Source organism: Chenopodium quinoa, unplaced genomic scaffold (assembly GCF_001683475.1).
Source record: "Chenopodium quinoa cultivar QQ74 unplaced genomic scaffold, ASM168347v1, whole genome shotgun sequence".
Taxonomy (NCBI): Eukaryota; Viridiplantae; Streptophyta; class Magnoliopsida; order Caryophyllales; family Amaranthaceae; genus Chenopodium; species Chenopodium quinoa.
This window is the reverse complement of record NW_018745684.1, coordinates 4,081,486-4,099,530: the sequence shown is the minus strand read 5'-3', so window position 1 is coordinate 4,099,530 and position 18,045 is coordinate 4,081,486. Positions and strand designations below refer to the sequence as shown.

Here is an 18,045-nt window from a genome sequence, read left to right as displayed (position 1 = left end):
ATTATTTTTTTTAAGAAAAAAAAAATAATTTGCTTCAATTATATTTCAAGCAGTGTTGCTCAATAAAGCAGGTTTGCTATTATTGTTCCAATGGTCAAGCTACTACTTTAATACTTTCTAAATTTACAAACAGGTTCTTCTAATAAACCTTATTTTTTTTGATAGGAATCCTATGATTTTAGAAAAACAATAATTACATACTTATTAGAATTAGAATCTTAAGGTTGATACTTGCTGTTTTTTGATGACAAACTTTCTTTCTCCAATGATATTTTATTTAGCATGCAAGTAAGTTAATAAAAAAAATAAATTTGCAATTAGGAATATCAAGTTAGGACAAAAAAATTAATGCAGCTTATAGAAAGACTGAAGTATATAAATATTTTTATGGAAAGGAAATTATAAAAATACTAACAATAAGTGCCTTATCAACAAGCCGTAACATACTTTATATTCTCTTTTATTTGAAAGCAAAATATTAATAAGTAGTGAATGACAAATTTAATTACAAGAACATTGAGTCATAATTTAAATGCCCAAATACTAGTATAGTAATACGTGTACTTTATTTCATGATTAAAAAAGAAAGTCCTTGATAAATATCTCTAAAAAAATGCCCTAAAAATAAATAATTCAAACACTTAAAAGACGAGTAAGCAGTAAACCAGATCACCCACTGTCACTCAAGCTATTAGGCACCTACTTCAATTACCTCACATTTAATGAAAACCTTATTATAAATTCATTATTTAAGCCTTTTTTATTTATATTAATTTTTTAAAAAAGAACCTCCAACATTTTACCCTAAAAATATTTAGTCATTACATTAAAACAAATCAAGCCAATTAAAAAAAATATTGAAAAACAAATAAAAATAAGTTCTCGGGTTTGAGCAGCTGCTCCTTCGACCTCAAATCCCAAAATTCTCTCTTACATATTTTCTCCTGTCTATCTTTCTCTCTCTTTCCCCCTTTGAAAAAAAATTCCCTAAACATTTGTCCAATTAAACTTTTTCTTGCTTCTTTCCGTCTGAAACGTTTCAGGTTCGTCTTATTCAATCGATCTATTCTTACATATACACTTTTGCTGTCCGATTTCTATTAACCTGTCTAATTATCTCTTTAACCCCAATTTAATTCATTCATTTCTGGGTTTTTTTTTTTTCATTTTCAGTTGAAGTCGTAGTTAGGGTTTTTGAGTATTTGGGATTAGGATCCTCTTTAATTTCTTACTCGATTCTGATTATCTTTGCTTCTCTACTCAATTCATTTTGGGTTGACGCAACTGTTAGGTTTGTTTCGGTTAGGGTTTTTGGCTTCCAATTTTTTATTTTTTTATTTTTAAATTTTTGTTTAAGAATCTGTTCTCTGATTTTAGGATGTTAGATGTTATTGATTAATTTTATAACTATACTTGGCTGCTAAATTTTTTGATTACTGTACATACCTTTGTTTTCATTTTGTGCTCTACTATCTTTGAGTGTACATGCAGAAGTTTTCCGTTATGATATTGTATTTGTTTTGTTACAGTGGGAGGAGCTGGTAGGGTATAGTTGGCGGAGTTTTAGGTTTATTTATGTCTGCAACTATGACTGAGGAATCTGCTTGTGGAAGGTCGTTGGAGAGATTGTCGAGTGCGCAACGCTGCCAGTCAAGTGATGCATTGGTTGAATGTCGGTCTTCCGATCAGGTTGAAAATGGCACCCCTTCTACTTCACCTCCATATTGGGATATTGATGGCAGTGATGATGATGGAGGTAATTTTGGTTCATTTTACTCCACCTCTGCTTATTACTGCTGTTTTAAGTTTTGTCGTCACTGCTTAAGAAAGTTGAGAAGGAATCTATGAATGCGCTTTACATGGTTTTTTGCAAAGGATGCAAAAGATACTGAAATTTCCTGCGAATAATTTGCTCGATGGAGTGACATTCTGATTTATTAAAGAGTTGCTGTGCAAAAGGGATTGATTGGCCTAAGATACTTTTAAGAAAGTGTTCTGTTCTCGTCTTTGAAAAATATAAATGTTACTCAACTACCACTTCTAAGTATATCACCAAGCATATGGGAGCTATAGTCTTTCATGTCTTGTTGTTTATAATGTTGTCTTATCAAAGGAACATTTTCAAGATTTGATCACGGAAAGCTGAAAGTTTGTATCTGTATGTGGTAACATTCAACTGTGAGTACCTAAGATTAGCGGAAACTCTCAAAAGGTAGTATATCCCTTTTTTTGAAGCTGGAAACTAAACAAGTTTTTGGAAAACCTCTTCCCTAGCTATAATTTTGTTTTCCCTTCCTATGGATCTTCAAAGTCACAAACAACCTTGTAAATTCAAATTCCAAACTTCAGTTGTCGATAAGTGGATTTTTTTTGAGCCCCGTAGGTCTGTCATGTCTCATAACTGATTATAAACTTTAAAAGAACTCGAATTGATATTTTATCAAGAAATAGGGGTCTTGAATGTATGGTAAATTGCAACTCCGGTGTAATATGGAGAAATTTTTAAAAGTATTTCTTCCGCTTCATTATAGTTATAACACACCAGCTTGGCAATCATTTTAAGAATACATTAGACTTAGTGAATGGACAACTTAATTATAATAATTTTAACATCAATAAGAAAAAGTGTTAAGTTGTTATGGTTTAAATTTCTTAGATTGATTCGTCCATTTACCTCTCTAATCCCTTTCTCATATGGTGTGCCAAGAAGTTGTGTTGCAAGAATAAAGAAACGGAGGAAGTATTAAATTTGTTTAGTGGTTTGATAATATGTTTTGATTATAAACTCACTGGGAAGTTTTTGACTTCTATGGATTCAAGCTGTAATGGATCACATAATATTGCTGTGGAAACTGTTGTGTAGTGTGCACACAACTTTTGGTTTATCCATTAGTTTAAACTGGTAAGGGTTCTGTCTGCTTATATATGAACTACTTTGTATCCTGTACAGCTGGATCATTGGTAGTTCTTGCAAGTGGTCAGTGTTTCCATTACTGATTTCTCTTTAATGTGTTTTTTTCCTATTGAGCATTTGTTCTTTTGGAATTGTATGCTTACATCTTGCTTATGATATTTATATCTGTCTTTATTAATTCCTCTCTGAGTTGGCGTGGTCTTCCTGTGGTCCTTTTGAATGATTGCGTTGATGTGGTCTTCCTTTTGACGTATGTACTGGCATGTTCTTTCAATTGGCATATGTATTGGCAAGGTCATCCTTGTGCTTTACTGATCACATTTACCGCAGTTTAGATGAATTGAGATCCTTGTTTCTTTCCTTGCAGGGCCAAAACCTGTTGATCTGTATGGTAAGTACACATGGAAGATTGATAGTTTTTCGACAATCAACAAGAGAGAGCTTCGAAGTAATGCTTTTGAAGTTGGTGGCTACAAGTGGTTAGTTACTTTTGTAGTATTGCCTTGCTATATTTGTTACCTTTTTTTTTCTTCTCCCTTATTGTCATATTTCTTGTATGCTCTGTGAAGGTCAAGGTTTGTCTATCATATTAATTTTATTTTCTGTAACATATTACCTCTACCTTCTTTTGATGCTCTCCCCCTTCATTCTCTGTTATACTATTTGTGTGCTGTCCCATGTAATATTCCTTTTCAATGTCTCTGTGTTTATCCCTGTGCATCCTTGTGTCAATTCATGTTTAGGAGCATTTAATTTGCATGTGCCTTCATGAATTATGGAATACACGGTCCGTATAAATTCCATACTAATGTGATTGCTGAAGGTATTTGTTTGTACTTTGCACTCTACAAGCCTATATGAAGTTTCGCTTGGTTGAATGAGTTTTGATCGTGGCCATGTAAATTGATGTTCATTTTCTTAATGTTTACTGTATTTCAGGTTAATGAAATAATAGTTATTAGCGTTTGGGGCTGCATTCGGTGATTTTAATTTTCTGCTATAATGTTGCTTCTGCTTTTGACAGGTACATTTTGATCTATCCCCAGGGCTGTGATGTGTGTAATCACCTTTCTTTGTTTCTTTGTGTAGCAAACCATGATAAGCTTCTTCCAGGTTTGTTTCATTTGTCCAGTTACATTATTTATGGCCTTGACTTCCCCACCACCTCTACTATACTGATTTCAAAGCTCTGTCCACCTAACTGTTTCTCCTTTTTGGTGAGCAGGATGGAGCCATTTTGCTCAATTCACTATTGCTGTGGTGAATAAAGACCCAAAAAAATCAAAATATTCTGGTCAGTAATTGAAAATGTGTCTTGATCTTTGGATGTGTTCTTGAATGGTTTCTCTGATGTTAATATGATATGCATAAAAATACCGCAGACACATTGCATCGTTTCTGGAAAAAAGAGCATGATTGGGGGTGGAAGAAATTTATGGAGCTATCTAAAGTGTCAGATGGTTTTGTGGAAGAAGATGCGCTTGTTATTAAGGCTCAAGTTCAAGTTATCAGGTAGTTTTCTTATTAAATATCCCTTATTTTTTTTTAAGATATAAGTCTTGTATTAAGATAAGACTGGATATTCTTCTGAAAGCTGTAATGTCTGTTGATTGTATACAACTGGTTTACCCAGTCATGGCATCATAACTATTGTAATGTCTGCTTGTTCAGAATTCATCCTATAAAAGCAACAGGCCATGATTTATGTACCTACTTATATCATGTGGTTGCTTACTAGATTGAATTTTAGAGAAATGTTTCACAGCTTGATGTCCATTACCATATTGAAGTATTATTTGACAGTCCTGTTTTACTTTGACATCAACTTGCTGTTTAGTGGTCTGTGTTGTACACCTAATCAAGCTGGAACTGTCAAAACACGTGCCCAGGGTGTGCAATTTAGAATTGACTAATGGAATACTGCTGGGTTGACAATGTGATTGACTTTTATCCACCCCCCCCCCCAACAAAAAGAAATGTAAATAAAGGATTACTTTGGTTTTATTCAGTGCATGGAATTATGTTTCTTCACAGTTGTTTAACTTGATTTTGACCAATTTCCCATAGATAACCAGCAGTGATTTATGATTTTATACTTATATGCCAATCAGCTGTGTACCATTGTATGAAGTTATCGTATTGCTGTTTGGCTTTTGCTTGTAGGGAGAAAGCAGATCGGCCATTTCGTTGTCTTGATTGTAATTATAGAAGAGAACTTGTTCGGGTGTACTTGACCAATGTTGAGCAAATATGTCGGCGTTTTGTTGAAGAGAGAAGAGGGAAGCTGGGAAAGTTGATAGAGGACAAAGCTAGGTGGTCAAGGTAGTGTTTCTATATCTATGAACTCAATCTTTGTCATTGTCGACTGCATTGTGAAATAGCTATGTTGACATGATATTTATCCCTCTGTTAAAAGCAGTCAGTTCATGGTAGATCTTCTTAGTGTAAAATGGTTCTTTTCTGTACTCTATTCTTATACTGATGGAATAAAAAGTTTATGTACATTGTTCTTCCTACATGTTTCCACCCTGTCTTGGGTACTATATCTGCCATGGGTGTGTGTCTTAAGTGTCCAACTTGTGTTTTTTTTTTAATTAATTAATTAATTAATTTTATTTTACTGCTTTAATAAAAATATTTCCATGTTTTTTTATGGCCCAAATTGGACTGTCAATATATTAATACCTACTTTGGATTGTTGAGGATCCGACATGGGTACTTTAGGTGATTTGTAGAGTCGGGGTAACATAGTTTCCACCGTACCCATGCATCCGCTTCCTTTTTAAGTTTCATTGTTCCTTTCCTTTTTTTTTTTTTTTTTTTTGATGTGGGTGATTATTGTTTACTTTTCTTTTTTTTTATAAAATACAACATGCACGCACTTCCTCCTGTTACACTAAAATTGTAAGACGTCTCATTTCACGCTTGCAAATTCATTATATCAATATTTAATATATTATTATCAATTAATAATTATATCAGCAAATCTAACAAAAGCCCGCATGTTTATATTTTTCCTTGACCATAAATCATAAAATTTAGTCAAAGCATAGCATGTGAGTAGTGCGTAAGTCAAAGTGCTGCAATTTTAGTGAAATGGAGGAAGTATATGTATATCTGAAGTAATAATTGCATTCCAAAATTTTTAATTGGATTTTCTCTCTCTTGAGAATTGTGTATTATATGTGTTTATATGTTATCTTTTTTTACAAAAATGTGAATGAATATCTTTTCTATTTATTGCTATGCAAATTCTAACCGGTTTTTGTTCTTGCAGTTTTTGTGCATTTTGGCTAGGAATGGATCAAAATACTAGGCGTCGCATGTCGAGGGAAAAGAAGGAGATGATATTAAAAGTTGTTGTGAAGCATTTTTTCATAGAGAAAGAAGTCACATCTACTTTAGTTATGGACTCATTGTACAGTGGGCTAAAAGCTCTTGAAGGTCAAAGCAAGGGCAAAAAAGGAAAGGGAAAATTGCTAGAGGGTGAGGATACACCTGCTCCAATTGTTAGAGTAGAAAAGGATGTTTTCATTTTGGTAGATGATGTCCTATTACTTCTTGAGAGGGCTGCCATGGAGCCGTTGCCTCCAAAGGATGACAAGGGTCCTCAGAACCGCACAAAGGTGAGTTGTATTTAAAACTTGGTTCTTTCTCCGTGTATGGGTCAGCATATTTGTGTACCTGGTCGTTATGATTGGCTTCCACTGTAGCTTTCATATAAATTTGTTAAACTAAAATTGTGGCTTGTTCTTCCTATATTATTTGGTTTTAAAAGCACTCACCATTGGATTCTTGTGGATGTTACTTTTCATTTTCCATTTCAGGTCCTATTCATATGTGCATGGAATCATTACAGTTTTTGTCTAAGAAAAATATTTGTGCTGCCTTATTTATATATAATGTGTAGTGTGTGTGTGTGTGTCTTTTTTTTTTTTTTTTTTTTTTCAAAATATTTGAAGTATTATCACTACAAGAGTACAAGTATGTTGTTGTTTTCAATGATAAGTTTCGATTACTGCAATTTAGGTGACAACATGTTGCTGATAGTTTGGTGATTTTTGCTGTGGCCTTCTTTGAGCACTGCTAGCTGTGTTATGTTTATTGCAATATGGTATCAGCTCATAATACTTGAATAGTATTGAGCATTAAACAAGTACTGGTTTTATTTTTATTTTTTTATAATTTTTATTTTTTTATTTTTTATTTTATCATTTGTGGACCTTGATAAAGTTTATTGCTTTGGAGGATGGAGAATATTTTCAATCCCTTGGCCCCTTGTATTTACTTGTTTGTTTCCCTTCATTTTTAGTGAGAATCCATGTGTAATAGTTGTTTGAATAAGTTGACACATCTAGTGCTTTGCTTAGGATGGAGGTAGTGGAGAGGATTCCAATAAGGACTCAATCGAGCGTGATGAAAGGCGTTTGACGGAATTAGGCCGAAGGACCGTGGAAATTTTTGTACTCGCCCATATTTTCAGGTTATAAAACCTTTTTAAAGTTGTTCCTCTTACTAAATGTCTTTTTTGTGGCGTAACTGCTCCTAATACAGTATTTACATTACAGCAATAAAATTGAAGTGGCCTACCAGGAGGCTGTTGCACTAAAGAGACAAGAAGAGCTCATCCGTGAAGAGGAGGCTGCAGGGCTAGCTGAGAGTGAGAAGGCAAAGCGAGGTGCTGGTGAGAAAGACAAAAAGTCTAAGAAAAAACAGGTTGCTATTTTTTGTGACATTCAGTAATCTGATGCTCAAAGTAATTTAGCAACAAAAGTGGGAAATTGTCTAAGGGGACTGCTTGTTTTCTTGAAAACCAGTATCTGGCTGGATACGAATTTATGATGAAGAAAAAGGGGACTGCTTGTAATAGTGGTTCCATCTGCATTAGTGCTAAGAAAATTTTATTACTGTCAAGGTCAAGTGATGGGATAACTTCTTCATTTGCATCAGTGCTAACTTGCAAAGAACTAAAATATCATTTAGATAACATACTGTCCATTCTTTAAAGTTGAACATTGTCTGTTTATTTTAACACTGAGTGTTTTTTTTTTTTTTTTAACTTTTTTTTTTATTTATTTATTTTAAAATTATATACTCTCTTTGTCCATGAAAAATATTCTGCTAGGCTATTAAGGAATTTAGAAGGGTTCGGGTATAGCATGTGAGAGAATGAGAATTAGTGGAGGGGTCCACTTTACATGGGTTGAGTAAGAAAATTTTCCATTTAAGTAACATCAAGATAATTTGTGGACATCCTCAAATGGAAGATAGGATGATTATTTGTGGACTGAGGGAGTTATATATATATATATATATTTTGGCTGTGGACGTGAAATGTTTGGCGATCCTCAAATGTTTTATACTTTATGTAGACATATGTTTAAACAATTGCCAAGTTGGACTAAGGTTCTAATTGTTGTGTTTTATTTTTGAACAAAAGGCCAAACAGAAGAGAAATAATCGCAAAGGAAAGGACAAATTGAAGGATGATAAACCTGTTGTCACAGTACAAGAAAAACATCTGCTTGAAAATTTAACTGCTGCAGGGAAAGGCCTGGTAGAGCCTGAAACTGTGACTGACAAGAATGATACACTTGACTATGTGTCTGATGTGTCTGATTCTGTGGAATGTGCTGTGGACATGCTACGGCTTGATTCAGAAGATAGAGATGCAAGTCCTGTTAACTGGGACACAGACACATCAGAGATTCACCCTCCTGCAGAAGCCAGTGGTAGTGAAGTAAGTAGTATATCAACGGTGCAAAATGGAGTAGCAGATAAGAGGAGCTCATCTATAATGGATGATAGTTCCTCCACTTGCTCTACTGATTCTGCTCCTTCCATTGTAATAAATGGTTCATACAGATCAAATTCCTTTACAAATTATAATAGCCAGAAATCACCATCAAGGTAAATATCTGGCCACTACCTATCTTAGAGCAATTATGATCCATTTTTGACTATGAGATTTGGTTTTGTAGAGGAAAGATCCATCAAGGAAAGGGATCATTTGAGGAATTTAGTGCTGGAAATGAGGTAGATATATGGCCATCTGAACCAACTGAAGCTGTTTTCTGTAATGATGCTTCACCCAGTCGCAAAGCAGTTGAATTCAACGAATCTGAGGGTGCTGTCACTTCCTTGCAAGATAGGACCAAGTGGCCAGAGCTGAATTCAGTAAAAAAGGTGATTACTGTACAATTGTATTGTTATATTCTTGCTGTTTAATCTGATTTATCTCGCTATTTTTTTCTTTCTATGATCCATTTGCTTATTACTTGACATTTTTGGATGACTGTTATACCCTGGTTGTTTTGAATGATGTTTGTTTTCCTGGTTGATGTCGAGACCGTTATTGCATTCAGAAGAGTTTGGCAATATGGTATTTGGTATTGTAATTCTCAGAATTTCACTAAAGAAGACTTGGCTCGTGTCGTGTTGTGATTGGGTTTCTATGCAAAATTATCTTGTAGGATTTCTTCATTTCTGTATTATGTTAGGTTCTTCCAAATACTGTACTTCACATAAGTTTGTGAACTTGAATCTTTTATTTATCTAAGTATCATGGCTATTGCCCCAAAATGGTTTGTTTGGTTTAGCAGGAGGATGATGTTGTGTTGCTGCAGAGAAAACCAAGTAAGAAGGACAATAAGGAGCATAAAGATCATATTGATACAGTACTCTCCCAGGAAAGAGTGGCAGTGGCACCACAGTCATCAAATTGCCCTCCCAGAAATACAACTCCTGCACTGGCAGTTAAGCCAAATTCTAGCTTGAAAATTGGTCCTCATACTGATGTGGTTACATCTATGAAAACATCCTCAAATGGGCATCAACAAACTGACAGGGCAACTTTGATGACATCATACTATACAGCATCTGCATCAAAACCCGATTCGACAAAGGCTACCATTCTTAAACCGGCTGAGAAGCTTACTGGACAGCAGGTTGCAGGATTGTCAAGGCCATCAAGTGCTCCTCTCATCCCTGGGACCCTACCAGCTGCCCCAGTTGTTTCCATGGTGCAAGCAGCTGCTTCTAGCGCTCCATTGTTGTCCCGTTCAAGTAGTGCTGCTGGACGCCTGGGTCCAGACCCTTCCCCAGCAGCAGCCCATCCCTACGTTCCACAGTCCTACAGGAATGCCATTATGGGTAACTCATTTAGTGCAAGCTCTGGTGGTTTCACGCATCCATCTCAGCTAGCAAGTTCAGGGGTGAACACATCAACTACATTCTCTCACCAGCATTCTTTATTATCCAACCCTGTATATCTTTCTCAGGCTTCTGAAAGGATGGAACCTAATGGTGTCAGTTCAAGCATGTCTTTTACTGCTAATCATCAGGATGAGGCTCTAGGTCAGCAATGGATGGGGAGCCCCCAGAGAGATATTAACAGAAGATTGATGTATGATTCTCAATCAATGCTTAATGATACACCAAATTTCGATCTATATCGACCCATGAACAGTGTACCCCATGAATTCTTCCCCTCCGAATTGCCAGCTGGTACTTCCGGTCGTTTGGTCCAGACTGCATTGGCTGATGAATTTCCCCACCTCGACATCATCAATGATCTTCTTGATGATGAGCAGGTTATTGGTAGGACTTCACATGGGAACACAGGTTTCCAGGGTCTTGGCAGTGGTCCCACCCTTTTCAATCGGCAGTTGAGTTACTCTACTGATATGAGCCTATTGAGCGAAGCAGGATCTCTGGGCAGCTCTTGTAGGTTTGATAGATCTAGGGGTTACCCTGATGATGGCTTCCAGCAGGATTATGGTGCTGGCAGTCCTTATGATTCAGTCAGAGAGTTCATCCCTCAAGGTAATCCTATGCCTTATATGAATGGTCAGGTTGATAGTTTAGTGCCAAACCAGTGGCAATTGGTGGGTCCTGATCTGTCATTGCTAAGCATGAGGAATTCAGGGGTGGATGGCTACTCTTATAATATTCCAGAGTACTCAAATATGACATGTGGCGTAAATAATTACGCTATGTTCCGGCCTTCCAATGGACATTAAAAGGCCATTTTAGATAACATTTGTAATAAGTAATGAAGGGAATTTGGTCTTGGAATCGGGTGGTTGTAATGCTGAGAAACAACATTCTGTAAAGAGTGATGCTGGCTTATTTGCTTTCAGTTTTTAGTTGATACACATGAGGCTTTTGTTCTTTTGTTTCTGGGCATTCTTTGCGACGCAACCTGATCTGTCGGTATGGCTTTTGCTTGAGAACTTTCAAAACGTCACATTTCTCTATTTATATCCCTAGAATTTCGATGGTATCTAAGCAGAGTTGCCAGCTTATTAGTCAGGTTAAAAGCTGTAGGGGGTTGTTCATTATGATTTTAATACACATGACACGCAAGTGACCAGCACTTGACAAGTCAACGTCTTATAATTTAAGTTAATGATGAGAATGGCGACTGGTATTTTCTTGCAAAAAATTTCACTTAAAAGGTGGAGTAGTTTCTAAAATATTATAAGGGAGTTTTTGACAAAACTTTCCAAAAGTTTTAATAAAAATAGAGCTCAAAAGTTGTGAAAAATAAAAGGACTTTAGGCACCTCCTCCACTTTCTTTTGATTGCAACAACCTTCATTACATGCACTTTAAGGAAGAGATTAGGTAATGTATAAAGACGAATATTAATCAAAATAAATGGTACAAGTTGTAGTTAAGGTAACCCTTTTCTATTCTTCTTATCAAAAAAAAAAAAAAAAAAAAATCCTTCTCTATTCTTGGTGTTAAAATTATTTGATAAATTAGCTCGTTTACCTACTCTAATTAACCATATGTCCAAATGATGTGTTCCAAATAAAAGAAAACGGATGAAGTATTAATATAAAGTTTTATAAATCATTTTTTTTTCCTTAAAATATTTTTACTACTATTTAATCATTTATTTGTATATCTTAGGTCAAATTAGTGCATTGACATGTATGTCAAGTTTGACTGTATCAATTATTCAAATACAGAGGGAACAATAAAGATTATAATGAATGTAGTAGTAATAATCTTTTTCGAATTGCATATGGTGTCACCCAATAAAACAATCAATGATGATATACATATAATATATGTTAAATTAGGAAAATCCAAAAACAATTTTACTACGAAGTAACTTTTAGGGTGACAAATTAAACTGATACTCATATATTGATTACAAGTTAAATACTCAATGTATTAAAAACTAACAATAGTCATGGTATTTTTGTGAGATTTGACTTGATATGTTGATCCAAAATACTATTGATTATAATTACAATTATATAAAATTTTACGTAAAGTACATAAAAATTAATAAAATACGAAGTTATGACCGTCAATGGACACCATTAAATATACGCATCCAAGGATAATCTTTACATATCTTTGAAAACAATTAATTAAATACTGTATGTATTTGACCAATTCAACCGAATATATATTGAGATTTTGAAATCAATTTATACACAAGTGTGTGTACATGCCTATAACTATTGCCTGGTTAGAATTAGGAAATTTTGATTTTTACTATCAAAATTTTCTTAAAAATTGATTTTACCATCAAATCTTCTAAGGGGCCGTTTGGTTCGCACAGGGAAATCAAAATGGAATGCAGAAAGGAAATGGAGGAGAAAGAAATGAAACCCTTTTAATTTAGGGTGTTGTTTGGTGAGAAGGGAGGAGAATGGAATGAAACCACCATAGAACCACCACCGCACAACCATTGCACCCTTTCATTAGTTTCCACCTTGTCCGGCCACCACACCGGCCAACTAACACCACAACGGAACTGGCCGTCCCTCCTCTGACCTGGCAATTCCTCCGTTTTCGTCGCAACGCCAGATTTACAACCACCTTTTCAAACCCAAACCCTAACTCTAGAAGACGCTCGCAAACTCATCCAACCTTTTATAGCCGACCAACTCCGCTCTCTCCTCCAAGACGTCGCCGTCCACCACCCTGATGTCCTCTTTGCGGCGCGCACACTTGCTGATTCCGACGTTATTCAGCGGAAGCTCTTTGTTCGAGGTCTTGGCCCGACTACAACCACAGGTGGGAGGAGGGGCGACGAAGGGCGGCGAGGGTCGGGGAAGGTCGACGAGCAACCGGCAAGGTGAAGTGAATTCCGGCGAGGTGCAGCAAGTCCCGGCGAGATGCGTCCAGTTGATAGGGTATGGTGGTGAACTGGTGGTTGGGGAATGGGAATGCAAAAGGTGGGGGGGGGGTTGGGAATGGGTTTAGGAGATTTTTGGGTAAACCTAAAAATAAAATGGGGGAATGGAAATGACAAAAAAGTGAAAACAAACGCTAACAAAGGAAATCATTCCCATTCCCTTTCCCCATTCCAGCGAACCAAACGACCCCTAAAACATCAGTACTGCACATAATTATTTACGAATTGGGTTGAAAAGTGGGAATTGAAGCAGTTGAGGTATGTCGTTTATACGCTAATTTAACTAACTGATTAACTTGAATTGTTTCAATAATTTTGTTCGATTGTTCACATAATTTTTTGATACAAAGGTAGTTAATCCACAATTTGTTGATACAACTTAGCAATTAAAACCTACATTGAGTTTCTAAAAATTAGGGTTCATTTTAATTTTGAAATTGGGGGTTTTGTGAATTACTGATTGTTAATAAAAATGGTTTATGAAATGCTAATAAAAATTAGGTTTATGAAATGCTAATTCTGCTAAATTGGTACAACTAATGAAGTTGTTAAGTGTGATTTTTCTGAAGGTAATGTCTTCTTTAAGTTTTTCTCCTTCAAAAGAGAGAACATGTCAATGTGGAGTTCCCTTTACAAAGTTAACTTCTTGGACTAGGGAAAATCCTGGACGAAAGTTCAGGTCTTGCAAATTTTACAATCCAGTCACTGAATCAAGGGGATGTAAATCATTTGAGTGGACTGATCAACCAAATGGTACATCTTGGTAAACAGAGGTTATTAACAACTTGCTCTTAGATAAGAAATTGATGAAGGGTGAGATAAATAACTTAAAGAGAGAAGTTGATGATGTTTCTAGGCAGAGAAGATGCTTGCTAAATGAGATTGACAGCTTGAAGCTGAAATGCAAGGCTCTTAATTCTGATAGGAAGAAGATGAGAAGGGAGGTTGAAGGGAGGAATAAATCATCTATGAATCTGTTTGTGGTGTTTGTTGTGATTTGTTGTTTTGGTTTAGTTTTAGGTATGCTTATTAGATGGTAGTTTAGCGAGACATTATTAATGACACAGTTGTAATGTTGTTGGTCGAATCTCAGCGAAATTCTGGATAATATTTTCTACCCGGAAATTTTCTTGTCTTTTCTGAATGATAAGGAGAAAAAAAAAATTGGGTCAAAAGAAAATGCTATTTTGGAGTTTTATCAACAATTTGCTTGTGTGGGTGGGGATCCGGTATTTTCGGAATCCGTATGTAAGGATTTACAAAAAAAATTCTTTCAACAAAGATGCGAATTAGGAAGGATTGGTCGACGAAATATGAACCGGCGACTGAACCTGGATATACCCGAAACCAATACGTTTTTGTTACCGCGGGATATATTGGCAGCTGCGGATCATTTGATTGGAATGAAATTTGGAATGGGTACACTTGATGATATGAATCATTTGAAACATAAACGTATTCGGTCTGTCGCAGATCTCTTACAAGATCAATTCGGATTGGCTCTAGTTCGTTTAGAAAACGTGGTTCGAGGAACTATATGTGGAGAAATTCGGCATAAATTAATACCGACTCCTCAGAATTTGGTAACTTCAACCCCATTAACAACAACTTTTGAATCTTTTTTTGGATTACATCCATTATCTCAAGTTTTGGATCGAACTAATCCCTTGACGCAAATCGTTCATGGGAGAAAGTTGAGTTATTTGGGCCCTGGGGGATTGACAGGGCGAACCGCTAGTTTTCGGATACGAGATATCCATCCTAGTCACTACGGACGTAAGTGCAATAGTTGTAGTGGTAATGGAGTTGTATGGATGTTAATGCAATTGAAATGAAATGAAAACCGTTTGATGGAAATATTGGACAAATGTTATAAACAAGCTGATCATACTTGGATATATAATTAGTTGTTCTTCAAGCCATTCAAAATACTACATAATCTAACATAAAGTAGATGCGACCCCTGATGATCACTAGGCGAAAATTGGTAATCAGCACCGGTTCAAAACCCCCATTTAGCACTGGTTTTGAACCGGTTCTGATTTGAAGGATGCCAAAACCCAAGACTTTTCGCATCGGTTCAAAACCGGTACGAAAACTGACTTTTCGCATCGGTGCCAAAAAGTCCCCAAAAAAATAAAAAATAAAAACTTTTCGCACCGGTTGTTGCTGTAAACCGGTGCGAAAGTCCTGGTGCGGCTTTTTTAAACTTTTCGCTCCGGTTTTTGCTGTGAACCAGTGCCAATAACTGCTTTTTTTATTTATTTTTATGTTTTCTGGCAATGAATAATAGTATTAATACTAATATCAATAATGAAAACCTGTACATCTTGCATTAATTCTACCATTATTATATATTATAATAACAATAATAATAATAATTATTATTATTATAATATTATAAATAATACTAATAATAATAATTTCTATAATAACAACAATACATAGATATTAATTAATAATTCCAAACGCAATACAATGAAGTGTCACATTTACAATTCCTCAAAAAAAAAAGTATAATATTTATAAACAATACTAATCAATAATGTAGTTAACAAGTTCAAATAGAAAATGACATTTACAAATTAAAGGTATGAAAGACGCCAACATGTCTCGAACTTCATTAAGTTCTTAGCTCGTCAACAGACCTCCCTTTTGTACCTTGCAAAACTTGGAATAAGCAAAAAGTATGTTAGAATTAATTACTTAGGTTATGCATGTAAAAATACATTTACAAGTTCAGTTAGGCAAAAATTTATTACTTAGGCCTATATGACTACTACTTCACCTATTCAAAGAGGGGATTGGTGCAAAGACCTTTGTCCTTTCCTAATCGCCTATTTCTTCTTTCTCATAACATGTCAATATTACTTAGTTATAAGCGGCTAAGGCTTGAAATCACATGAAAAGAGCAATTCAAGTGTTTAAGGACGCATTTTGATCCAAAATGGCCCAAATAAGGCCTATATGACTACTAGGATACCTATTTCCTACATTTCTTGTCAAATCAACTCATTCTTTCTCATAACATGTCATTATTACTTAGTTATAAGCGGCTAAGGCTTGAAATCACACGAAAAGAGCAATTCAAGTGTTTTAGGACGCATTTTGATCCAAAATGGCCCAAAAAAGGCCTATATGACTACCAGGATGCCTATTTCCTACATTTCTTGTCAAATCAACTCATTATTTCTCATAACATATCATTATTACTTAGTTATAGGCGACTAAGGCTTGAAATCACATGAAAAGAGCAATTCAAGTGTTTTAGGACGCATTTTGATCCAAAATGGCCCAAATAAGGCCTATATGACTACTAGGATGCCTATTTCCTACATTTCTTGTCAAATCACATGTTAAGAGCAAATAAACTAAGTCAATGGCATACCTCATCAAGATGTAGTGTGTCTGTACAACGACTCACTATGTCAAACATGAATCTCATCACATATAGGCCACAATCAACTCCGTTATCTTGTTGGGCGCACTAGCATAGGAACAAAGTACATGAATCAAACATGCATAGAAAGTTAACAACATCTTACGCATTGTTTATTACGGAAATCACAATATCATGTGGCATTACCATCGGTGATTTCCATGTAAGACCTTGAGGAGCTCGACAATTTATCTTCTTCATAACACTATAGAAAAGTAAGTTCAAATTTGATTAGTTTGACTAATAAATGAGTTAGGAAATGACAATCAACACTAGGTTGCTATATTTACTTTTGCAGTATGGACTTCACGAGGAGGTTTTTGGGATGAGGCAATCGAGCTGAATCAAAAAGGAAGATTGTGTTATTGGAAACACAAATCACCAGCAGGGTCCAATGCAAACTACATAAATTCACAATAGACAAAACAAATCAATAATTAGCCATGTACAATATATAATCAGGGGAAACAAATGAATTTGACATGGTTAAACGTACTCCTCATAACATGGGGCGAATATGAACTTGTCTCCCGTACGCACTAATTCCTTGATACTCCGTTCAACATAGTACAACACGTCAGGGTGGTTGCCTAAGATTCTAGTAGTAGAGATTTGCTCGGGGCATAACCACCCAACTTGACATGGAGAATAAATGTCACATAAGTGCTCCTGTAGTTCTCTGCATGCATGATAATATTATATTAATGGAAAAATAAACGACAATCATCACTCTGAATAACATAATTTGAGCGGCATTGAATTACCTCATCAATGTTTGAATGAAGGAAATGTTAAACATTGAACCACTTAGAAATTCCTTCACATCTTCTTTGTTGAGCCATGCAATTGCATCATCATCATAGTGGAACAATGCCTTAGGTAGTGAAACTTCAATGGGAGTGTCATTTGGCAACATACTAACAGAGTTGTGTAGATAAGTTAAATGTTTAGAGAACGATTGAAGGACCGTGTCTACAACAAGTGGAGTACCTTGCATAGCTGAACCTCTCGAAGAGTTCTTCTTCGAAGCTTTTTCACTCTCCGACCGTTGTTCACTCCTCTTCTTTAGCACCAGTTGATTAGTGCTTTTAGGCTACTCCAACCTCCTTCTCTTTGGAGTTTGGCTTTTCTTCGAAATCTAATAAAAAAAATCACGCAATTGGTTAGAAAAGAAATCCATCCAACTCTTGGGAAGACAACTGGGCATAGAGTAAAGAGTGAACCCAAAATCTTACCTGGTTGATCAACTTGACCCAAGCACATCGCTATTGCACAAAGCTACCTTTTGCTTCCCAAATTGTAGTAATCCCATCCTCCTCTACGGGCACCGTTACTAGGATGTCCTCGAACCTGGCAACCACATAATTGATCCCAACCGAGTAATGTTGTGGCCTAAGCGGTCGCAAATGGACTGTACACTACTAGAAATAGGCCAAATTCTGACAGACTGTTTCCGACGGAAACGAAATTCTGTCGGAAAAGTAAGAAAGTCCGACGGATTTTCTTTTCGTCGGATATTCCGTCGAAAATT

The 18,045-nt window shown here is 35.7% G+C and overlaps 1 protein-coding gene across 2 annotated transcripts; it reads left to right on the top strand.

The window, feature by feature from the left end:
* Window positions 1-783: 783 nt before the first annotated feature.
* LOC110717659 (MATH domain-containing protein At5g43560-like) lies at window positions 784-11,095 on the top strand. Of its 2 annotated transcripts, none has more exons than XM_021896413.1 (13): window positions 784-1,043; window positions 1,530-1,756; window positions 3,282-3,393; window positions 3,939-4,027; window positions 4,140-4,208; window positions 4,297-4,426; window positions 5,078-5,236; window positions 6,192-6,540; window positions 7,285-7,397; window positions 7,483-7,630; window positions 8,355-8,824; window positions 8,896-9,100; window positions 9,514-11,095. In XM_021896413.1, the coding sequence occupies exons 2-13, from the start codon at window positions 1,576-1,578 to the stop codon at window positions 10,933-10,935; spliced, it is 3,447 nt and encodes a 1,148-aa protein (XP_021752105.1). In that variant the 5' UTR covers window positions 784-1,043; window positions 1,530-1,575; the 3' UTR covers window positions 10,936-11,095. The 2 variants fall into 2 exon arrangements, with proteins under 2 accessions (XP_021752105.1, XP_021752106.1); XM_021896414.1 differs by having other exon boundaries at window positions 785-1,043; window positions 9,517-11,095.
* Window positions 11,096-18,045: the final 6,950 nt, after the last annotated feature.

Excerpts from the sequence above, each read along its gene's own strand:
- LOC110717659 (XM_021896413.1), top strand. The coding sequence starts at position 1,576 with ATGTCTGCAACTATGACTGAGGAATCTGCTTGTGGAAGGTCGTTGGAG. Across the intron at positions 4,427-5,077 it reads GCTCAAGTTCAAGTTATCAG|GGAGAAAGCAGATCGGCCAT; the intron begins GTAGTTTTCTTA and ends TTTTGCTTGTAG. Across the intron at positions 5,237-6,191 it reads GACAAAGCTAGGTGGTCAAG|TTTTTGTGCATTTTGGCTAG; the intron begins GTAGTGTTTCTA and ends TTGTTCTTGCAG.